Raw genomic sequence first — 25609 nt, forward strand, 5'->3', positions numbered from 1 at the left:
GCTATTCCCTTACTCACTTGGCCATTTTAGAAGGTACCAGAGGTTACAAAAGGAGGACGTTGTTAGGAATTAAAAGTCAACACCTCTAGGCTAAAGTTAATATTAACTTTTGCTTTGAGATGTTCGTTGTTTTTGGCTGTTGCACTGACAGCAGAAGCTGGGGCTCATCTTGAAACAACAGAGTAATTTAAGATGTTCATAGTGTATGTGTAGGTAACTAGTCCAGAACAATGACGAAGCTTTTAGCTTTCAAATCATCCTTGGGCTCTTTGTTGCTGTGTTGCTTCTTTAGTCTGCTTTGGGTAAGTTTTGTTTTTTGTTACCTTACATTCAGATTGCAACTGTATGAAACTGTTCCTCTAAGAAACCTCTGCAATCAAAGCCAGATAAGGCTAAGCACATGAAAGGTATACCATGAAGGATCTTACAAAGAAATTAATTCTCTTAATGAACAGAAAGTAAAACCCTTTGTAGGCAACAACAGAATTATTATGGAGTTTCTCAAATTGTGAAATATGACTTCACTTCGTCTAAGCTGCAGTTATTTATTTTCACTGGTTTCCACAGAAAATAAAAATGCAAATGAGGAAATAAGTAACTAGCGTAGCAACATTTTAAATACTTATTTTGTATATTGCTTTGGAGAGCACATCTCAGGCTGAACATATTTTTTCTTATATTTTCCCTATATTCAACCATAAATAATGCAAGTTTGATTCTATATAGTGGGATAAGACAGGCAAAAGAGTATCTTTCAAGGTGTTGTAACACATAAACATTTTCCTCTCTATTCCACTGAGGTGATTTACATTATTAATCAAAAAACAATGGTTTTAATGGTTTCTGAATTTTTGTCATTTATTTGTTTAGCTTCTTCATGTACTCTTATATTTGATGTTAGGAAGTAGAAATGCAAGAACAGTGTCCAGACTATAATTGATATTTGACATTACTTAATGATTTCTCAGGTTCATTGCTTGTCGGGACCAGAAATTACGTGAATTGTAAATTTATGTTCATAAAACTTCATAAAAATCATCAAACAATCTAAACATCTAAACAGCTTTTTCTTAATTTTTGGTAGTTTTTTCAATAAATATCTAAATTTGAGGTATTTCTTTTTCTTTTTCTGTTGTTTAGGTTGTCAGTGACTGCACTACAACATCAGACCCGAGTGCATCGGCAACCCCTACATCAACTGCATCGACAACTAAAACGAGTGCGTTTTTTTCCCTTTGTCACTGACTTTATTTCATTTGAACATCAGTTTATTTTGTTTATTGTTGGCTTTGTCTCAAACACAACAAAACCCATCAAATTAAAAGCATCAAAATATTAAAAAAATTAACAGTCTCATCCAGAAATAAAAACACAACAGCAAAACAATGTGTTCGAGAGGGAACAGGAGGAAGCAGAATGCTTATTTAGCCCTGTCCCTTCCCCTTGTGATAGTGATAAATGACAAATAATTAAAACAATTAGATTTAATAAAACTTTATTTGTCCATTAAAGGGAAGTTATATTTGTTACTTATATAAACAGACATACAGTACATGTTTTGTGGATTGTTGGAAGAAGCTGGTATACCTGGAGAAAACCCATGCAAGTACAGCGGACCAGGCCTGTTGATGTGTGATGAAAGACATTCTGACTTGGGACATGGTTACCAGATTAACAACATCTCAACATGTGTACTACAGTATTATGCTAATGGGATATTAATGATTTATACAAATCCACGTTGATTACTTTCTAGCTCCCTGAGAATGTGTGTCTGAATCATTTGGGCTAAAGAACTAAATGGCACAACATTTGTGGAAACATTTTTAAGTGGCATATGTTGCTGTTAGTCCAGCTGATGTCGAGAAAATATCACTTTAAATAACTTTAAATAATGGAAAATTATTCTTTAAAGCTGTGCAGTCACTGGTAAGATGTCCTGTAGTGGATTTATGAGAAAAACATGAGCAACATGACTTCCATACCAACACTTGAAATGTACTGTATTGTATGTTGATTAAAATAAAGGAAAATAATATTGCAAGAAAAAAAAATGAGAGAAAAGATCGGGGATGTGATTAACTAATTAAGCTAAGAACCAAAAAGTGTTATTCGGTCAAACCATTTGTTGTGCCAAGTGCGGCAGATGGGGGTTTTTGTCTCAGCAATATTTTGATGAAAAAATGAAAGATTCATTAGTAAATGACTCAGGAGTGCTGAGGAAGTACACATAAAGTGCTAGCAAAAATGTGTATTGCCTTACTATCAATGCAAGACAGTCACTACCTATTCTATGTTTTCAAGAAACCAGAAATACACAGATTTTAATCGTTCTCTTATTTTATCATTGTTCCCCTATCACTGCTGGTCACACATATGCACAAGTTTATTTTGCGATGTTTGAAAAAAAATAAAATAAAGGTAAGATCAAGACAAAACATCCTGACATCTTAATGAGCCCACATAATGTTGCATACTTTTCCCAAAATATCACAGAAATACAGCAGAACTACGTTATTTACTGCCATGTTCATAGCGGCTGGTTTAAAAAGGCTAATCACTCACATCACTCCCCTCTTCAAGTGAAAAGTTCCCTTCAATACCTGGTTAGGTTAAGACGTGTCAGGAAAACAAACCATTTTATAGTTAAATGCAGCACTTGTGTTTGCTTTACCTCATGTGTCTGATAATATTACTGGAGCCCTTAAGGAGGTTACTACAGTACTCTGTAATTGGGATCAGGTCAGGCCTCACACAAATGTTGCGGGGGCGGACACTTTCAGTGTTGTTGAAGGTGGTCAAAAAAGATTAACTGGTGTTACTGCTTCCAGTTAGATGTACTGTCAGTGATGGAGTCAAAAGAAATGGAGGCAAAATGAATCAAAACAGGATTTAACTGGCTATCAAAAGTCAAATTGTAAATTGATGTAATTGATGCAACAATTGTATTGGGTTTGTCAAAGGATTAAACAATTTGAAAAAGGTTTCTTGAGATATAAGTTAGACATAAGTCAAGACTTATCTGAGTCCCCCCAAAAAAGTTGTTGCAGTGTAAATTGCATTGGAAGATATGTGATACAATGAAAAACAAAACAATCATTATTTTATTAACTACTGGAGACTAACTAGCAGAGCGAGGCTTGGCTGAATTCTCCAGGGTTCATCATGAAAGTATTGGAGTATTGTGTTTGTTCATTGGCAAAACTGTTCTGGTGATGTCACATACAGCATCAGAAGGTCAGGTGAATCCTCTCAGTAGACGGCGTTGGTGGAAACTTAGTCTTTCACCATCTAGGAAGCAGAGGCCCTCCTTCACATTTGCTCCATATGTTATAAACAAATACTGCAAGCACTCCTGGCCCACTGTTACTGGCATGATTAAGATAAGATAAGATAAGATAATCCTTTATTTTCTCCCTCAGTGGGGAAACTTATTTTGTTGGCAGCAGTACACTTAGGGCCTGATTTACTAAGATCCTAAATAAAGAGTACTAAATTGCGTGTGCACTGAAAAAGTTTGCACTTGCTGTTGTTGTGTGTTTTGCGGGTGATCAACTAAGAATGCTCGCGCAATTGATAACAGGTGCAAACCGCAGTATTTAAATGAGGTGTTGCGTGTCTTATTTGTCTTACTTGTTTGCGCCATGGAGAGTCTGGATGGAAAGCAGGATATAGTTGCAAGTGCAAAATGAAATTTGACAAGTTGGAGTTAGAGATATTAGTGGAAGAGGCAAATTGTTGTATTCAGCACCCCTGCCGTGAAAAGCACCTCCTCGTATATTCAATGATAAGTAGACCAAGAAAAAAAACAACACACTGACACTTCAATATATTTATATATACACACTCACACAAACACATGCTTAGGAGTTTATATTATATATATTTACAAATATTATGGAAGACAACACAGTAAGCAGGCTATTAATTAATGACATCAATAACCATTTACCCGATTTTTGTTATCTGTGACTGTGATTGTGGGAAAGTATGACTATTGTGGAATCCATGAGCGCATTTAAACATGAATCATTAACACAAAACTGGACGCTAAACAGAACGTGACACGGAATGAGAATATCATTTTTGCCAGACGAGGGGGTGCTTTTCACGGCAGGGGTGCTGAATACGGCACAACACCTGCCGGGGTATGACACGCTAGAGCCAACTGCAGAACAGGCGCACAATAAGAAACACTTTTTTCTCCATGAAAACACGTGATTTATTTATTATCACAAATAAAAAAATGAATGTGCCTCCTGTGGCAACCTTTTGCTGAATAATACTCGATTTAACATTCAAATAAAATATTTCTCCTTTTGCATGTGGAGAATCCTCACCACAAGTTGAGCCATCCCCACCCCAGTCCTCAAATCAGGCACCAACAAGCATCCCTGCGTAATGCTGGGCAGATTAGCACCTTCCTTTCGAAAGTATTAAATACAGACGCAATCACAATCCCCGCAAAAACTTTCAGGCTTGGTAAATCTCATTGCGCGTGGTAAATGGAGATATTTGCATTTTCCCCTTCCAGTATTTAGCGCTTTCTGGCGGGTACGCCCCATATTGATTATTCATCAGGGCAAAAGTACTAAACGGATTGCGTGTGCTATTTTGCGCATTTGAGAGGCGCAGTCCTCTTTGAACGCTGTTAGTAGATCAGCTGGTACATTGGTTTGCTGGTGATGTCAAGTTTGCACACGTTTTTACGCACGCAAACCTTTAGTAAATCAGGCCCTTAGTACACACATGCAGGGGAGGGGTAAAAGAGACTAAAAAGTAAAAAATTAAAAATATATATAAAATAAGTATAATTAAAGAAATATGAGCAGTATATACAGTAGGAAAAAAAAGCAGGTAGAGTGTGTGAGGTAAAGTCTCATGTCAGCCAATATTGTAGAAAATCCATGTATGAAAGTGCTAGAACGTTCTCCTTTCCACCTCTCAAAAGACATGATACTCCTGCTGTTCAGTGGTACACGATCATCCCTTTTATTTCTTAGGCTTCTCTCATGCTTCATGATGATCAAGGCGAGAATAAAATGGTTAAAATCTCTTATTTTCCAATATACACCAGTCACATGTATCGTACTCTCTTTGCCTACTTTGAAAAGTAATGTATAAAAACTGAACATGAAATCCTGCTTGAATTTAGCTGTCCTGTTTAGAAATTAAATGAGCGACACCGTGTTTTTTAAAATCATTATCTTTTCCCTTGTTTTCTCATTCCAGCACCTCTTGACCCTAAAGAGTTCAAACGAGTTGGACAAACTGAAACCAGCATAACTCTGCAGTGGGAACAAGTGGGAGACATCCGTGATTATATTCTCGCCTATGATGAAAAGGAAATAAATATTCCTTCATCAGCGGGAAATGTAACACACACAGAGTCAGGTCTGACAAGTGGGACTAGTTATAATTTCTGGCTCTTCGCTGTGTTGGACGATGTCAGAAGCAGTGGAGTCAACCTCACTGCAGTCACTGGTGAGATGTTCTTCTGGTTACAGCCAATATAATGAGCACATAAAGAGCATATGATTAATTCATTCTCAGCAAATTAAATGTATTGATTACTTGGTAAATGTAGATGTATCTCTGAAAATGTTATTAAATTAAATAAAACTATTAATTGTTTTGAATATTATACAAACAATCTCTTATTTAAAATATTGGCATTGTTAAAAAACTTAATTGCAAGTTATGTTCTTTCTCTGCTTTTACATTTTAGTTCCTCTAGACCCTAAACAGTTCAAACGAGTTGGAGAAAATGAAACCAGCATAACTCTGCAGTGGGAACAAGTTGAGGACTACAATTATACTCTTGTGTTCAATGAAAGTGAGATAAACTTCACTTTATCATCAGGAACTTTGCCTCACACCATATCAGGTCTGACAAGTGCGACTAATTACAGCTTCAGCCTCTTCACTGTGTTTGATTACGTCAGAAGCCGTGGAGTCAACATCACTGCAGTCACTGGTGAGATGTTTTTCCTCTGATGGAAGTCAAAAACTTCACTCACTACACACTGATTCATAACTCATGAAAGTGAATCTTTCTTACTCGTTAAGACAAAGAAATAAAGTTAGACTATGTACTTGTGTCCTGTTGAAGTGAGCTGGTCTGTATTTTATCACCTAGTAATGATTAAGTTTTACAAGCAATCTGAGCAGTCACTATTAGTAATTAACACAACTCAGTCTGTTCAGTGTTTTTAAAAACAGCAGAAGCAGTGTAGGAAACTACAGCCCGGCTATCAATAAAACATTTAATCAAGGACAAAGATCAGACAATATAAAAGTATCATGACTGACTAACAAAAGCTCCTTCAAGTTTTCATTCAAGTTTTTTTAACCTTTCTCTGTTTTTTCACATACTAGCTCCTCTTGATGCTGAAGTGTTTGAGTCAGTTAAACAAGACGAGACCAGTATAACTCTGTTTTTTAAAATCATTGTCTTTTCCCTTGTTTTTTCATTCCAGCACCTCCTGACCCTAAACAGTTCAAACGAGTTGGACAAAATGAAACCAGCATAACTCTGCAGTGGGAACAAGTGGGAAACATCCAGTATATTCTCACCTATGATGAAAAGAAAATAAATATTACTTTATCAGAGGGAACTGTAACACACACAGAGTCAGATCTGACAAGTGGGACTAGTTATAATTTCATTATCTTCGCTGTGTTTGGCGATGCCAGAAGCAGTGGAGTCAACCTCACTGCAGTCACTGGTGAGATGTCTTTCTCTGATCAGACAACAATATGAGCCAGGACTGACTATTGCTTTAAAGTTGATTTTAAAAGGCTTCATGATCAATATACTTCAGTTCCTTTTATAAACAACAATGTTTAGGATACCCTGCTGTGTTTCTAAATCATTTCTCCTCATTGTTTCTCATTGTAGCTCCTCTTCATCCTGAAAACTTCACAGACATTAGTCAGAATGAGACCAGTATAACTCTGCAGTGGAAACAAGTGAGAGACATCAGTGATTATATTCTTGTCTATGCTGAAAATGAAACAAAAATTAATTCATCAGAGGGAATTGTAACACACACAGTCCCAAATCTCTCAAGTGGGACTCAGTATAATTTCGCAGTCTTCGCTTTGTTTGACTATGCCCGAAGCAGCGGAGTCGACCTCACTGCAGCCACTGGTAAACTGTCATTCATCTAATATAGTCTACAATATTTTAAGTGATGTCACCTAAAAAATCTAATTATAAATCAAAACTCTGTAGCAGTATCACATTTAAAGATGCATTTATTGATATTATTATTATTATTATTATTATTATTATTATTATTATTTGGATATACTGACCTACAAAAATAACTTCATGTTTTTTTGTCTTTTCTCAGTTCCTCCAACGGTGGATTCAGTCGAAGTGAAGCAGCGCTATGAGACCAATATAACTCTTGAATGGAAGAATCCAAACACAGCCTGGAACTATTTGCTTGACATCAATGGCAATGGCTCAATTATTATCCCACATAAACCAATAGAAACTGTATCATATACAGTCCGTGATCTTGAACCTGGAACAATGTATGCATTCAGTGTGACCACAAAGTTCACTGGACTCGTGAGCGCTCCTCATAAGACTCTCACTGTAACAAGTATGTATATACACCTTCTTCTGACTTTTAACTGATTGGTATGGAGTTTTATAAACATTCTTAAATTACAGCTCTTGTTCTGCAATGACTTTAAAAAAGTATGTTTCTTTTCTCATTTCAGCCATTGACTGTGACAGTATAAAATGGCACGTTACTAACTCTTCAATCCAGGGAACAGTTGAAGGTTTATTCTCAGAGGCAAAAGCTACCAACACATCTCAAACTCACAGCAGCCCTGGAGGCACAAATGTGATGTTTACAGGCCTCTACCCTGGAGCAACCTATGAAATATCTCTTGTTTATATGTCGTCCAAGAAATTTGACCAGTGTCGCAACAAACCTTTAGTGACAATCCGTGAGTATTATTTACTTTTATTACAATATTTTATTTCTCATATAAAAAATATGCAACATTATCATGAGTTTTGTCCGTACATTAAGATCTTAAATAAAGGGATTGTGACATGAAAAACACATTTTTCTTGATTTTTTGTGTTTTGTTGGGTGTCTTGACATCAATTACACCCAAAAAACAACTTTTAACATTCAGTGTATTGTGTGCTTTCTGGGATTTTCCGCATAACTATGCAAAAACGGCGCATGTGGTTTGGTGGCGGGCCGTTACGTAACGATCCGCTAAATCACCGCCCCCTCCACCCAGCTCCCTGTCTCCTCTCCTCTCCAGCGCACCATAAAGGCTGATTTATGGTTCCGCGTTACATCGACGCAGAGCCTACGGCGTAAGGTTACGCGGCGACGCGCACCGTACGCTGAACCCTACGGCGTAGGCTCTGCGTCGATTTAACGCGGAACCATAAATAAGGCTTAACAAGGAGCTGTATAGAGCCTCTTTTGTTCTAATCACCGGAGGAAAACTGCTAAGAAGACCCGCGGCCACTGACTGGACTTAAGATAAGGGGACAGTGCTGCTTGCATGCCTTTATTTTTATGATTGTTTGCTGTGGTTCGCCCTCCTGCTTTTCCGTGCATGCTTCGCCTGTCGCTCCCGGCTTAACTCTCCGACGCCGCTGTGAGCGTATGGCTGGAGGAGGAGGAGGTTTGGAGGAGGAGCGGAGCAATGATTGACAGGAAAGGGGGGAAAGGAAGCATTTTTCACGGCGCAAAAAAACACTGTAATAAAAAGCCAGGAAAAGAGTACTAGAGTGAAGTTTTTCTTGTTACACTCTTTTAGACACATTTGAGGGATGTTGGCCAAGACTTTTAATAGTGTTAAAAGCATGTTAAAAATGATGTCACAATACCTTTAAATAATTCAGGCATACTGATATAAAGTTTCCTTATGTATTCATTTGATTGATTAACTACAGAAAGTTTTTATTTTCAAGAAAAAATGAGTGGAAATGGTTTACTTTACATGTATGCAGTTCTTTGCATCATTTTTGTGATTATGACTTTGTATTTTCTCTTTTGCCGCACAGTTCCTCCTAATTTACAAGCTTACTGTGAGTTCTCGAATGCTGGTTATTCTACCCGCCTTGTCTGGAACCAACCAGATGGAGTGTGGGAGACTGTGCAGGTGAACATGACTGGGGAAACTCACCTAGTGAAAGGAAATAACACCGAGCTTATAATAACTGGACTTCAGCCGGCCAAAACATATCAAGTGTCTTTAGCTTCACTGTCTAAGACAGAAAGGAGCTCAGAGCCATTTGCTTTTTCTTGTGCTACCGATCCAAGGGGTGAGTAAAAGGGCAAGTTGGTTGTTTACTATAAAACACATCAGAATCCCATTTTTTCTTTATGAAAGTGCTCTGCGGAGATCAAATGACTTACTTAGATTCTTTAATTTATGAAAATCAAAGAAGTAATTTAAATACTTATTTTACTTGCAGTGGTCATTGGAGGGTCAGTGTTTGCTGTGCTGCTTTTTGCTTTGCTGGTTCTTGTGGCTGCCTTCATTCTACTTAAAAGACCAGATATTATCAGGTTGGTGACAGAACTGTAGTTGGATTATATCCCAGAAATTAACCGTATCAAACTTCATCAGAGAAATTTCTCCTCCCGGCAGAAAAAAGTTCTTCATTGGTGACTCCAAGCTACCTGATAAAAAGGGGAAGTGAGTATAATTGTTTCCTCTTATGGATAAGTGGTCAGTCACTTACCCTGTAAACTGCACGTGTCAAGTGCAGAGTCTGGTTATTATATAACCGGATGCTGTGACGGCCACTATTTCTCTTGCTAAACACTTATTTAATTGTGTTTAATTGGGAAAGTCTGGTGAAATCTGGCTGTGCTATTTTTCAGGGGTATTTCTAAAGCTAAGTTTCCAGACCACTTCTTCCAGTTAGGTTTGGACGAAAACAGAGGTTTCAGCAAGGAATATGAGGTATATAGATATAACTTCAAATGTATTCCTTTGTTTCTTCTCGGTGTGTTCATTGGACCTTAACGTTTTGACTTTACACACAATTCACAAATGTTAAGCAATTTTCTGATGCTCTTTGTTTAAGTTAATGCTGGCCCATCTTCCACTTACACACAGGACCTGGCTCCAGTTGGCACAGACCAGACGCGTAAGGCAGCTACTCAACCTGAGAACAAAGGGAAGAATCGATACACCAACGTCCTGCCTTGTAAGTGTTTCCTCTGACTGCTGGACCATGATCTCATGAGGGACTGGCATTGGTTGTTCTTCTTTCATCGAGGTACCTTACAATTCAACTATCGTCTGCTTTCTCACTCTAGACGACTGGTGTCGAGTCAAACTAATGACGTCAGCTCCACGTGACGATTTAGACTACATTAATGCCAGTTACATGCCTGTAAGTATAGTATTATAACTGATGACCATTCAAGAAGGCTGTCCCTCTAACCATTGTACACGACTTCACAATGTTCCAGAGAATAATAACAAAATATTGACTAGTACTGTGCTTAAAGGTATTGTGACATCATTTTTAACATGCTTTTAACACTATTAAAAGTCTTGGCCAACATCCCTCAAATGTGTCTAAAAGAGTGTAACAAGAAAAACTTCACTCTAGTACTCCATTCCTGGCTTTTTATGACAGTGTTTTTTTGCGCTGTGAAAAACGCTTCCTTTTCCCCCTTTCCTGTCAATCATTGCCCCGCTCCTCCTCCAAACCTCCTCCTCCTCCAGCCATACGCTCACAGCGGCGTCGGAGAGTTAAGCCGGGAGCGAAAGGCGAAGCATGCACGGAAAAGCAGCAAGGCGAACCACAGCAAACAATCATAAAAATAAAGGCATGCAAGCAGCACTGTCCCCTTATCTTAAGTCCAGTCAGTGGCCGCGGGTCTTCTTAGCAGTTTTCCTCCGGTGATTAGAACAAAAGACGCTCTAAACAGCTCCGTGTTAAGCCTGATTTATGGTTCCGCGTTAAATCGACGCAGAGCCTACACCGTAGGGTTCAGCGTACGGTGCGCGTCGCCGCGTAACCCTACGCCGTAGGCTCTGCGTCGGTGTAACGCGGAACCATAAATCAGCCTTTATGGTGCGCTGGAGAGGAGAGGAGGCAGGGAGCTGGGTGGAGGGGGCGGTGATTTAGCGGGTCTATACGTAACGGCCCGCCACCAAACCAGATGAGCCGTTTTTGCATAGTTATGCGGAAAATCCCAGAAAGCACACAATACACTGAATGTTAAAAGTTTGTTGTTTTTTGGGTGTAATTGATGTCAAGACACCCAACAAAACACAAAAAATCAAGAAAAATGTGTTTTTCATGTCACAATACCTTTAAATAAGTAAGGGTAGGTTTGATAAGCCTGAAACGTTCACCGTGGTGTGTGAAGTCAACAGATAAACGGTTGATTTAAAGGACATTTAAAGGCTTCGTGTAGTTTAACTTTGTAAACTCTGTTTTAGGGCTACAACAGCAACAGAGAGTATATCGCCGCCCAGGGTCCTGTTTCTTCCACAGTCAAAGATTTCTGGAAGATGATTTGGGAACAGAAGGTGAAAGGCATTGTCATGGTAACCAACTGCACCGAAAACGGTCGGGTAAGCTCTCAGGAAATGTTACATTTTTCAATGAGTAAAATGTGACTGGAATCAATGCTTTAAGAGCAGTTCATTTTCTTCAACCTAATGTGTTGTCAGATTTGAGAGTAATTTACATGTTATTGTATTTTGTATTATTATTCTATAGGCCAAGTGTGAACAGTACTGGCCTGAAGAACGGAAGATTTACGGAGAGCTGTTGGTCACGCTCCGATCTGAGCAGCAGAAGCCCACCTGGACACTGAGGGAGTTTACTGTCAAAGATGTACGAGACATCCCAAAATTCGTACAACTTACCTAATATTAACAATTTAAAACACTGCAGTTTCACATGACAAATACAAATATATAAAACAACTAGGGATGGGCGGTATGGACTAAAAAAATGATCACGATAATTTCTGGCATTTATCCCGAAAACGATAAAAATGACGATAGAAAAAATACCAATTCAACTCCACCTTTTTAACTATAAATCTATCACCACATTCAGTCTTTGGAGCCTCCAAAACACTGCTCTAAAAGATACTAAATGCTACTAAACTACACCAATGGGAATTTTTCTTTCTTTCTTTCTTTCTTTCTTTCTTTCTTTCTTTCTTTCTTTCTTTCTTTCTTTCTTTCTTTCTTTCTTTCTTTCTTTCTTTCTTTCTTTCTTTCTTTCTTTCTTTCTTTCTTTCTTTCTTTCTTTCTTTCTTTCTTTCTTTCTTTCTTTCTTTCTTTCTTTCTTTCTTTCTTTCTTTCAGGCTCATTTTCTTTCTTTCTTCCATCCTTCCTTCCTTCCTTCCTTCCTTCCTTCCTTCCTTCCTTCCTTCCTTCCTTCCTTCCTTCCTTCCTTCCTTCCTTCCTTCAGCTTTTACACAAAAACGTCATCAACGGGAATTTATCATTTTTACCGCGAGATGACAAATTCTTACCGTGGGGAATTTTTTGGACGGTTTATCGTGAACGGTAAAATATCGCCCATTCCCAAAAACAACTATTCATTAATTACCAATTTCACACATTTGCCCTCAAAATGTATAACTGATGTATACTGTGTATCAACTACAACAGAAGTACTGTAGCTGTAGAGAAACTGATTCCCTGTGTCTAATCTTTGCTCACAGACAAACACCTCAGAGGAGCACACTGTAAAACATTTTCACTTCACTGCCTGGCCTGACCATGGAGTCCCACTAGGAACCGAAGACCTGATCCAGTTCCGAGGGCTGGTGAGAGAGCACATGGAGAGTGAGGCGAATAACGCTCCAACTGTGGTTCACTGCAGGTACAGTATAAGAGTTTGCACTCATTATGAACTTCAGTGATAGAAACCTAAACACACTCCTAGGTGGACCTAAAAAAAATAGATCCAGGTGTTTTCTTTTCTTTTTCAAAAATAATAGCTTATTCCAGTGACTTCTTCATTTATGAAGCAACATGTTGGATAAAGGGCTGTTCGATTAATCGATTTTAAATCGTAATCGCGATTATGTAATTAGAACGATGTTAAAACGTGAAAATCGTAAAATCGATTTTTCACTTTTTTTTTACCTTGTCTGCACACATATTAATGATTGATACCATATTAATGGTTGATGGAAATACCTCTCAATACCTGCGACAAGTGCCCCATCGGAGAGGCTCTTTAGTGTAGGAGGGGGCGTTGTAACATGCCACCGGGCATCCCTCAAGCCCGATGCGGTAGACCGGCTCGTGTTCCTTGCAAAAAACTTGCAAATGTGAATAGCAAATGTAATGACTGACATTACACACCTCTACCTCCTTCATGGGTTGCATTATTATTTAACATGCAAAGACCCAGTTTAGTTTAATTAGAAAATGTCTTGTTTTATTTAATTGGAAATATAACTTACTGTATGTTTGCAAGTGCTGATTTGCAGATTTTTTTTTTTTCAGAGATAAAACTTTATATTTTATTATATTTTTTAAAACTTTTTTTCAACTTATTTTACAGAGTTTTGCACTTTATTCATTCATTTTTGGTTTAATAAGAGCAAAGTTTGCACTTAAAGCCCAATGGGGCAAATGTTCAATAAAAAAACTGCATATTTGAAATAATTTCTTTGCCTTTTGTCAATTCACAAAATAATCGTAATCGTAATCGAAAATCGGATTTTGAGAGAAAAAAAATCGAGTTTTTATTTTTGGGCAAAATCTAACAGCCCTAGTTGGATAATATGAAAGTTGTTAACTAAAAGGCTCACAGGGGAAGAAATGGCTCCACCATGAAGCGTAATACACTGGCAGCTTTAGCTTTAAGTTAGTTTTAGTTATCCAATCCAATCCAATTTTATTTGTTAAGCACATTTAAAACAACCACAGCTGACCAAAGTGCTGTACAGAAGAATACGTAAAAAACAGCATAGATAAAAGACAAAACAGCTAAAAAAAATGTTAAATAAAAGAAGTTAAAGACATAAAACAAGGGTAAAAGTAACATTAATATAATCTTAACAATGAAATGGGATAAAAGATGAAAGAATAAAAGGGTAAAATAAAGCAAAATCCAGCCTCTTGCTAAGTGTCAAAAGCCAAGGAGAAGAGGTGGGTTTTGATGAGGGATTTAAAAACAGAGGCCTGTCTGAGGTGCTGAGGCAGCTCCTTAGTAAAGGGCCTATTGGTGCCTAACTGATGCCTTGAACCATAGGAATTATTGCAAATAAGGTTTACTCGAATTCCATTAGATGTATTTAACATCTTACATCATAGCATCATACTTGGAAAAACAGCATGGCAGCCTATTCCGTGTATCATACCAACTCATCTGCCCTCGTCTCCCTTTATTTAGAAGTACAGGCAATGAGCTGCACTAGAGAGAATACTGTAAGTGCTCATCACAAAACTAAGAAGCACACTTCCTCTCCCTCCACATTACTGTTTATAATATCAACATGAGCAGGCTGACTCAGCCTTTAGAAAAGCACTCTGCTACTGTGAAGAGTGATGACTGTGTGTGTTTGAGCTGCAGTCTCGGTGTGACCCTTTTGACTTCTCTCTATGATGGTTCCACCTCCCTTGTTTCTTCCTCCTCACTTCATTTCTGTTACCAAAGACATTCACTTCACGGTTCATCATTCATCAAAGTCATTTTCTGGATGTATTTTGGGATTTTGTTGTTTTATCCTGGATGGTGGCTGTGATGCTCACTAATCCTCCATCCTTCCAAGTCATGTAGAGTTTCATGGTGTGGGATCTGGGATGAAATCCTTCATGCATTGTAAGGGGGTTTCTCGTCAAGATATCAGTGGCTTCCATCTCTTCTTGTTGCCAGAATCCATTACCAGTGGGGTACCTTATTACTGGCTGCCGGGCATATGTGTTGATGGCACAGACTTTGTTCTCCTCATTCAGCGAGCACTTCAGGATCTACAGTACCTAACTCTTTTCAGGTTCTTGGCTATGGAAGCCATTCTTGCAGTAGAGCAGTGGTTCCCAAACTTTCTGTGCCCAAGGCACACCAAAGGACAAATAAAAAATTTCAAGGCACACCTATTGTGCAAAATAGCCTTATAACACGTGTTATCACTAATACCATCTGTTTATCTGTTAAGTTTATTATTTACTAATGCCAAATAAGATATAACAAAGACAACTATTCTACTCATGAAATATTTATTAACAAAATACTTCACAAAAATATTTAAACTTTATCAAATTGGGCTTCATCAAACACACCCATTTCAGGAGGATTTTTTTAAATAGTTTTTAGATAAAGAGTTTGCCTCTGTATTATGGAATGAGTGCATTCAAAGTAGTATATAGTAAATTAAAATAATTATTTTTGTCTAGTTGTATACTATATTGCAGTAGGCTATGGTTGTCACAAAATCCCACGGCACACTGGACTTGCCTCAAGGCACACCAGTGTGCCGCGGCACACAGTTTGGGAACCACTGCAGTAGAGCATTGTTAACTGACTTCTGTCTTACGTTAGCAGACACATCCAGTTGTTGATTAGAATTAGATGTTAATAGCAAAGCAGAAAAAAAAAGAACATTTTTGACTTTCCGTGTCTGAGGTACAGCAAATTAAGCATGACTGGAAGTTGATGCTGGATATAGATAAAAACAGGAAGGGTGGATAATTCTGCTCTGAGGCAACTGTGACTTAACAGTACAAAGCAAATCTAAACACCACAGGGACTGACCTATGTTTAAATGTAGGCGACAGCAAAAGGAGGGGAAGTGTTGTGTTATGTAGGATTTCTTGAAAGGTTTAGTTTAGTTTATTTGTTTTCACATATAAAAAACATTTGTAACACAATATAAAAGTAGAAAGAAATGTGAAGGAGAAAGCCTAAAAACCCTCCAGGGGCTTGAGAAGTGGCTTTCTCCATTTAGATACATCCAGAGCATTGGAAAGCAGATACAATTTATAACAAATGGGGGGGGGGGGGGGGTTAGTAAAACTAAATACAGAAACATTAAACAAAAATCAATAAAAATGATAAGATTTGGTACACCTGGTTAAGTTGGAAGACCGTATGGGAAGTATTTATTGTTTAAAAGAGTTGATTTTAGAGCTTTTTTTATTTGATTGGATGAGAATTGCCATAGGTATGAAGGTAATGAGTTCCATATTTTTGATCCTCTGAAACCAATATTAAACTGAGATTGTGATGTGCGAGTCTTTGAGGGTCTGAGGTGATTAGAGCTGCGTGTTGGATAGGTATGTACTTGTGAGTTGTGACTAAAAATATTATGGAAGAAAGGGGGAAGGGTTTTCCCAAGTGAGCCATGAACAAACAGACCAATTTGGAGATGGTTCACCTGGAAAACACTGAGGACACCTAGTGAACTAAATAAAGGTGGTAATCACTTCAGTCAAACTTACAGTGATATGCTCTCAGCTCAGACCGTTTGCTTTTTTCACGTCCCTTTTGAAATAATCAAGATCCACTCTGATGAAACTTGTTCTGTGTTGTCTCTCGCTTGCAGCGCTGGAGTGGGGAGGACAGGGACTATCATCGCCCTGGATGTGCTACTTCAGCAGCTACAGAAAGAGCAAATAGTTGACATCAAGTCCTTTGTTCACAAGATGAGACTCAACCGTCCCTACATGGTGCAGACAGAGGTAAAACTGTTTTAGCTGCATCGGACTGTTTTATGTCTTTGTTAGTTATTTGCCTAGTTAGTACTATATTTTGACACAGCTACATACACTAAAAGCACCAACATCACACCATATACTGCATGTACGTTGTGCTGAGATCTTTAATGCTGCTGCTGCTGCTTATTCATATAATTTTATGATAATCCTAATGTTTTTTAATGTCAATCTGTAAGAATAGTTTACAATCCTGGACACCAGAGCAATATATCTTTATTGAATCCTGTTATAAGGATTCATAATGGTTAGGGCTGGGCGATATATCGAGATTTTAATATATATCGATATATTTTCAAACGCGATATGGTACGAGACAATATCGTTTATATCGATTTAAAAAAAAAAAAAATCTTTTTTTTTTTTATATAGCTTATTTTGTTTTGTTACTATCTCAGTTGAAAAGTCTGCCTGTTACTGTCTACACTGTATTAATTGTACAGTGTATTTTAATTTAATTGTTATGCAGGAAAGGGATATTTGTTTTATTTTATTCAAGAAGCATTTTTATTCTATATATGCAGGAAGTTTATTTTTATTTCATTTGTTTTATACATTTTGATATTGTGCAGACCTCTGTTAACAAAGGAACCTGTGTGACATTTGGCACGAGGCTTTGTATTAAAACTGACTGTTTTTTTAAGGGTTTGCCTCAGAAAAAACTGAAGCTAACAGAGATGCTATGCTATAATGCTTTTGGGGGAAACCCCAATTATGTCACAGAAAAAATATCGAGATATATATCGAGTATCGCCATTCAGCTAGAAAATATCGAGATATGACTTTTGGTCCATATCGCCCAGCCCTAATAATGGTGTAACAACACCAGTACTTTGAGGCATCAAGGAGAAACTTTAAATATAATCATCAATCTACCTTTACTTATGTGAACTTCATAAATGCTTAATTCTAAGTGGAAACCGAAATGCTATGTTGACATTATTCCAAACCTCATTTCTCTGGGGTAGTACACTCACGCAAGAGCTCTGCAGTTAAATTAACCAAAAACTTTTGTGAATTTCTTTTCAGTCGCAGTATGTTTTCCTGCACCAGTGTATCATGGACAGTCTGCAATCAAATGAGAGTCCCGAAGACAACATATATGAGAATGTTGTGATATATGAAAATGCCACGGCCCTCCAACAGCTTCATTAACATAAACCTAATGACTTATGCACTAAATTTAAAAAATGATTATATTTTCAAGAAGCTGTTATACGTGAAATGTTGAATACATTTAAATATTTATTTACTGCGTATGCAAAATCCTTTTGAGATTTTATGTATTATGCTTTTATTCCTATTTGCCAATTTTGTACCAATATTATTGTTATTATAATGAGTTTACACTCCATGTGACTAGATCATATTTTTAATTGTTGATAATAAATGATGTCAAAAAATAATTTATACAAGAAATAAAATACTTTGTATTCATAAAAATACCAAGTTTCCAAATGCAATGAAAAGCAAAGTATTTTAGGATCTGTACATATTTCTGTCAAAGTGGACAGAATCACAGCTTATTTTTACGTGTATAAATCTTACAGTGCAAGGTGACCGCTTGGCATTTGTCCTTCATGTGCCACTGTAACTCTCTAAACACAATCGCACTGTTTACATATCCTCCTGTGCGGTATTGCTGTCCGTTGGGCTCAGTTTATTGGCATCGCCATCTTTCAGGTCCTGTTTACTGGTGAGGACAGAGAAGTTCCTCTCAATAAGTTCCTTTCTGGCCTGTAGTGCCTCAGGGTTGATCTCTGCTGCAGTTGAATGCGGTTTGCCCGGATACAGAGGCTCAAAATTGACATCTTCAGGCAGAGGGGGGACTGAGAACTTTTTAGCAATGTTGTGTAGTACACTGCATGCCTTGATAATGTTGGACTTTTTGTTCAAAGACCCTTCTTCTGCAAAGCCAAGTTGCATCAGACACTTGAAACGCCTCTTCATGGAGCCCAGTGTTTGTCGCATGACATTGTGGATCTTTGCGTGGGCATCATTGAAGCTGAGCTCGCTGTCATTAGGCTGCGATACAGGTGTTAAGATATGTTTGGTCAAGCTGTAGCCTTTTCCACCTTAAAAAAGAAACAAGAGAACATAATTAATACTTAATTAAAACCTTAGTTCTAAAGACTGCAATATAAACTTTTAATTGAGCTAAATACTAAAAAGATTTAGTCTGGTTGACAGATGGCACATTTGCCCTTACTGAGAATGAATTCATTCCCTAACTCAGTAGTGAAACTCTTCTGAACACCTGCTAAATTAACATTATATATGCACTGATGGAGAAGCTGAGGAAGCAGAAGATCAAACCCTTCACTGGATGAATGCATACAACTTACTTCCTTTTTACACATTTCAGAAGCAACGCTAACAAAACAGTAAGTCATTGTAAACCATTTTTGCAATACATGTGGGATGTGTATTGAATAATATACTTTTTAAAATGTGTGTTCCTTTCAATTAAGTTAAAATATTTGAACTTGTATAAGGACACTTGCTTTTCTCCACAACCAGGCCTGCTCACAGTAGCAACGGACAATAACAACATGTGCAATATCTGTCTACCTCATCAACATCCTACCTGCTTTTTTTGCACTTCATTCCACTGTATATACTGTTTATATTTTGAAATGATATATTTTGTACTTTTTTTTACCCTTTCCCTGCATGTGTGTGTTGAGTGAACTGCTGCTGCACAAAGCAAATTTCCCCATTGAGGGAGATATAAAGGACAATCTAATCTAATCTAATCTAATTTCTCCTCAGAGATTTCTTCTTTGGTAAAACAGTAGTACTCTGTTAAATGGGTAAAAATCGGCCCCTTGGTTAGGACCTTTTTTTCTGCATATATATTAATGGTTAACACCAAGTTTGGTAAAACGTAAAGCATATATAAGCATTTTAATCGTTTTTTTTTGTTTTTTTGGTTAGGACTTTTAGGAGTGTGTTTGAGGTAATTTTCTTTAGGGATTCACTCAGCTTCTGCTGAGCTCTGCGCTCCACGTCCCGCCCAGCTTTCGTCTCGACTACGAATCGGGAAGGAGGGGGAAGTGACGTATGCCGTAAAGCAGTCAAAGCCGTAAAAATGTGTAGTTTTTTAGTGTGGAAGGGTTCCTACCATCCACCTCGAAGTGACATAGTGCCAGTGAAGGCGTTACAGACCCCTCAGACCATGACAGAGGTTCATTAAACCTGTTGGAAGTTGATGTACCATCACAATGACTCTGTAAATATGATATTAAGGTGGAAAAGTTACATAGTGCTGCTTTAAATAGTCCAAACGGCTTGGTTTTGCGGGGTTGGAACAGATATGAGGGTCTCTTCTTTATTTTATCTGCACACATATTAATGGTTAATACCATGCCGGTAAGAACCTAAGGCATATACAGGACTGTCTCAGAAAATTGGAATATTGTGATAAAGTTCTTTATTTTCTGTAATGCAATTAAAAAAACAAAAATGTCATACATTCTGGATTCATTACAAATCAACTGAAATATTGCAAGCCTTTTATTATTTTAATATTGCTGATTATGGCTCACAGTTTAAGATTAAGATTCCCAGAATATTCTAATTTTTTGAGATAGGATATTTGAGTTTTCTTAAGCTGTAAGCCATGATCAGCAATATTAAAATAATAAAAGTCTTGCAATATTTCAGTTGATTTGTAATTAATCCAGAATGTATGACATTTTTGTTTTTGTAATTGCATTACAGAAAATCACAATATTCTAATTTTCTGAGACAGTCCTGTATGTGCATTTTTAATATAAAATACATATGATATATTATTTTTTAATATGTCACATATATTTATTTTATATACACACACGCACGCACGGACCCCAAATTTGTATTTTTTTTCCAAATTGCTTGGTTTTTACAGGGTTGGAACAGATATGAGGGTCTCTTCTTTATTGTTTTATGCAAATGCCTGTCGTGTAGTTTCCCGCCTCACCGATGAACCAGAAGGGTCCGTGCAGCTCCTCCTCCACCTCCCTCCCCTTGAACGACAGGTCCCACAGGTCTTGCTCGAAGGTGCTGCCCACGCAGCACTTCTCCACGCTCAGGATGTTGCCCTCCGAGTCGCAGATGAACTGGCTGACGACCGACGTGTATCCCAGGGCGTTGATGAAGGACTTGAAGGAGTCCCTCTCGTAGGGGGACGCCCGGATCTTGAAGTGGGCCGGAGCCACGACCCCCAGCACGCTGGGGATCCCGCAGAACTGCTCCACCTTCCCGGCGGTCCTGTTCCTGGCGTCCACGGTCAGCGGGAAGGAGATGAACACGTCGGACATGCCGGCGATCACGCCGGACACGGTGCTGGTCGTGCTGGTGATGCTGACCTACGGGGGTATTATTGTTCCAATATTATTGGTGTGTGCGTATCTCAATCTGTGTGTGTGTAATAAGATTTGTGTGTATTCACATTTGTGTGTATTCACATTTGTGTGTGCGTAAAAAAAGATTTGTATGTCTGTATTCACATTTGTGTGTGCGTAAAAAATCAGCCGAGAGCTCTCGATTTGAATACAGAACACACAAATCTTTTTACGCACACACAAATGTGAATACTAGGGGTGTAACAATATATCGTGCCACGAAATTTCGTGATACAAAAACGTCACAATACGTGTCGTGGAGGTGACAAACTGTATCGCAATATTGGGTTATTAATATTAATCTATTGTGTTGACTAGTAACGACCGCACCACGAACCGCGGACCAAAATCTTACTCCGCTCAGAAGAAACTAGTACCGTTTTGCGGTCCCGATCACGGGACTCTTGCAGGGTTTTGAGCTCTCAACTTTTACTTATGTAAGGCTGGTGTAGAGTTAAGCCTTACCTTATTAAATTAAACCTTTTTGGGGTCGTGAGTAGGATAAACACGGGGACAACTTCTGCTGAGTTCCAGTGTACTTTAATGTCCCTCAACAGTGTAGGATTTTAGAACATCAACACAGCACCTAGTGCCGTACTGTGGCGTATCACTCCACCCAATCTAAAACAGACTAATCACTACAGATAAACTGACTAGTGTCATTATAGTCCCTGATTTACATCAGAATATAAAAAAAGTGTGTTGTTTCTTTCAAATAAAAGACATTTTTTTTCCAGTCATATCTTCCTCATTCAAGGTTGTTAAAAAAATACTGCTATAACATCGTATCGTTATCAGGACCTCAATATCGTGTATCGTACTGTATCGTGAGATTAGTCTATCGTTACACCCCTAGTGAATACACACACACAAATGTGAATACACACACACAAATGTGAATACACACACACAAATCTTTTTACGCACACACAAATGTGAATACACACACACAAATCTTTTTACACACACACACAAATATGAATACCGTACACACACACAAATGTGAATACACACACACAAATCTTTTTACACACACACACACAAATCTTTTTACGCACACACACAAATGTGAATACACACACACAAATCTTTTTACACACACACACAAATGTGAATACACACACACACACACAAATCTTTTTACACACACACACAAATGTGAATACACACACACAAATCTTTTTACGTACACACAAATGTGAATACAGACACACAAATCTTTTTACACACACACACACACACACACACACACACACACACACACACACACACACAAATGTGAATACACACACACACAAATTTTTTTACACACACGCACACAAATGTGAATAGAGACACACAAATCTTTTTACACACACACACACACACACACACACACAAATGTGAATACACACACAAATCTTTTTACACACACACACACACACACAAATGTGAATACACACACACAAATCTTTTTACACACACACACAAATGTGAATAGAGACACACAAATCTTTTTACACACACACACACACACACACACACAAATCTTTTTACACACACACACACACACACACACACACACACACACACACACACACACACACACACACACACACACACACACACACATTATCTTGGAACAATAACACCCCCACACTGACCGACTGGTTGACTCCTGCTTTCTGCAGCACCACGGGCGTGAACACGCCGTGCGCGTAGTAGTTGAGCGCCACCATCACCATCGCCTCCACGGAGGGCAGCGGCTTCCTGGAGGTCACCGTCTTCATGCGGATGCGGATGGCGTCCATGATGAAGGCGATGCACGGTCTGGTGAGGTGGAACAGCTGGAACAGAGTCTCGTCGTCGAAGTCCTCCAGACAGCTCGGCTCTGCCGGGTCCTCCTCGCTGTGTCTGCTCAGCTCCTGCTGCACCGCCAGCCACACCGGCACCGCGAAAGCCATGGGTCTCCTCTGCAACAAACTACTACAAAACCCTGGGAAGTTGCATTAAATACCGGCTCAGGTACGATACAAATGAGCGTATTGTGTTGCACCAATCCCCAAAACAAATTCCTCGTGTGAAAACTTGGCAATAAACCCTTTTCTGATTCTGATTCTGATTATAAACTAGACCACAACAAAGCTGCGTAATACTTCTTCTCCTGTGCAGGAAACACGACCGTAATGTTGCATTACCGCCCCCTAGCGATCATGCTGTTTTCATGCTCGAGGTGTTTAACAAAAGTTTTAAGATATTTTTTTTTTTTAAATCTAAATAAATGTTCTTAGAAACAACACAATTTAGACTGTTTTTTGTTTTTATGGTAGGTATATATACACTCTGAAATAAAGTTGATATCATTAATCCATTGCAACATGTGTCAGAGTGCTCTGTCACCACACTGTTTTTACTACTACCAGAGGTGTCTTCAGTATTCACATTCATTACTCAGGTAGAAGTATAGATACTAGAGTTTAAAAATACTCCTGTAGAAGTTGAAGTATCAACTCAAGTTTTTTACTCAAGTAAAAGTATAAAAGTACTGGTTTCAAAACTACTTAAAGTATAAAAGTAAAAGTAATGTAAGGGGGAAAAAAGCCATTATGGACAAAAGCCATTGAAAATGAATGCATCTTTGTATAATTCAAATATATTAAAGAACCATATATGTGTACTATTGAGCATTAACATGTGTTTCAGAGAGCAGAAGATATGATGACTAGTTGCCTATAAGTATTGTCAAAAGTCAAACTTCAGAGGCATGTTATCACTTATCCTAACCTTTATTGGAATGTACATCCAAGTTTAGTTGCAGGAATCTGAGGGAACGGATGTAAGAACAAAACTGGACAAGAACATCTGAAACAACCACAACCAAATTCACTCTATCCAGATGGAGCAATTTAACTGGATAGTTTTTTTTTTTAAAGGCCGAAATGAAATAGAGTAACGAGGCTGTTTTTAAAATGTAAGGAGTAAAAAGTACAGATAATTGCGTGAAAATGTAAGGAGTAAAAGTAAAAAGTTGTCTGAAAAATAATTAGTCAAGTGAAGTATAGATAACCTAAATTTCTACTTAAGTAAGGTAACAAAGTATTTGTACTTTGTTACTTGACACCTCTGACTACTACTACTACTGTTGGTGCCATTTTATGTTCTATAATTTATGCTCATATTTAGTTATTATTTTCGGATATATTTAGTATTTGTTTATTATAGAATATCTATGATTGCGTTATAACTGCATTATTATTTCCTCTTAGTTTAATCTGCATTCAGTTTACTGCTTGGAATTTTCTAAAATGAATAGCCAATAGGAACTGATGCTGAGCAATGAAAAACGGCTGTGTGTTTGTCATATTGAGAGATCTTTATTAAAGACGGGGCGAACACACTGTTTTCTACCGTCGTTCAAACTTTAACACGAGTAGACTAGTTCATTCCGTCTGACTGAGTGGTTATTTGCATGGATATAAAGTAAGAAATGGTCAAGAATCTAAATACGACATTTAGCCACTACAACTACTATTACTACTACTACTAAAACAAACTACTATTTCTAGTATTACTACTACTACTATTATTACTACTGCTACTACTACTACTACCCTTTATTAGCAGATGCTTTTATCCAAAGCAACTTTTTATTACATGCAGTTTCGTTTATAGGTGTGGTAATTATGGTAATTGTGCCATAGTGAAAATGTATGAAGCTGGAACAGTGTCAATATTTAGAAATGCACAGGAAGATTCCCGAATGCAAAGGACATTTCACAGGTGTGTAGGACAAGATTCACAAATGTATTTCTGATGCACACACAAATATAACCTGATATATAAACAGTTTGTGGTCTGTGGACTTTGTATTTGTCTGTGAGATTTTGAGACTCCCCTGACTTGCCTCAACCCACAAATGTAATTTTTAAATAAAGAATGATCTGCAAGCAATCAGATGTCTTCCTTGTTTCAGCCAATCATAAGACCACACCCTGGGGACAATTTACTCATAATCCAATTAAGCCATTCAAACCGCACTATATGCATGTGAATTTCAGTCAGTTCAACATAACTTCCAGAAAGGACAGAGCGGTAAATGAAACATCTAGTTTAACCTGTCTGGGTACTTAATCAGAAAATCTTGAATAATATGTGGCTTGTACAAAATTAAAGCCATTGACATTGCTAAACAACAGCAATAGCAAACAAGGGGATTAAGTAGCCAAATATGTTACATTAGATGTTTCACTTACCGCTCTGCTGCCCTTGCTGGAAGTCATGTTGAACTGACTGAAATTCACATACATATAGTGCAGTTTGAATGGCTTAATGTGATTGGCTTATGAGTAAATTATCTCCCAGTGGGGGTTATGTTTGTGTGTGCATCAGAAATACATTTGTAAATCTTGTCCTATGGACCTGTGAAACGCCCTGTGCATTTGTAAATCATCCTGTGTACCGGTTAGTATTTTACTATACGGTACAGACCAAAAGTTTGGACACACCTTCTCATTCTAACAAATGGGGAAGTATGT

General features: G+C 37.9%; 2 protein-coding genes across 2 annotated transcripts; one reads left to right on the plus strand and one right to left on the minus strand.

The window, feature by feature from the left end:
• Positions 1-18113, plus strand: LOC133419566 (receptor-type tyrosine-protein phosphatase H-like). The gene is made up of 19 exons (XM_061708780.1): positions 1-302; positions 1141-1219; positions 5233-5484; positions 5729-5977; positions 6480-6728; positions 6902-7153; positions 7359-7616; positions 7738-7971; positions 9056-9316; positions 9470-9563; positions 9646-9693; positions 9882-9963; positions 10120-10210; positions 10323-10399; positions 11461-11595; positions 11744-11860; positions 12705-12865; positions 16539-16674; positions 17737-18113. Exons 1-19 carry the CDS (start codon positions 231-233, stop codon positions 17860-17862), a joined length of 2973 nt encoding a protein of 990 aa, XP_061564764.1. The 5' UTR covers positions 1-230; the 3' UTR covers positions 17863-18113.
• Positions 15868-23236, minus strand: si:dkey-197c15.6 (putative nuclease HARBI1). Its single transcript, XM_061708781.1, has 3 exons — positions 22739-23236; positions 20672-21059; positions 15868-18782 (listed from the first exon to the last, which is right to left on the minus strand). Exons 1-3 carry the CDS (start codon positions 23036-23038, stop codon positions 18325-18327), a joined length of 1146 nt encoding a protein of 381 aa, XP_061564765.1. The 5' UTR covers positions 23039-23236; the 3' UTR covers positions 15868-18324.
• Positions 23237-25609: the final 2373 nt, after the last annotated feature.

This window comes from Cololabis saira, chromosome 19, assembly GCF_033807715.1.
Source record: "Cololabis saira isolate AMF1-May2022 chromosome 19, fColSai1.1, whole genome shotgun sequence".
In the NCBI taxonomy this organism is placed as follows: Eukaryota; Metazoa; Chordata; class Actinopteri; order Beloniformes; family Belonidae; genus Cololabis; species Cololabis saira.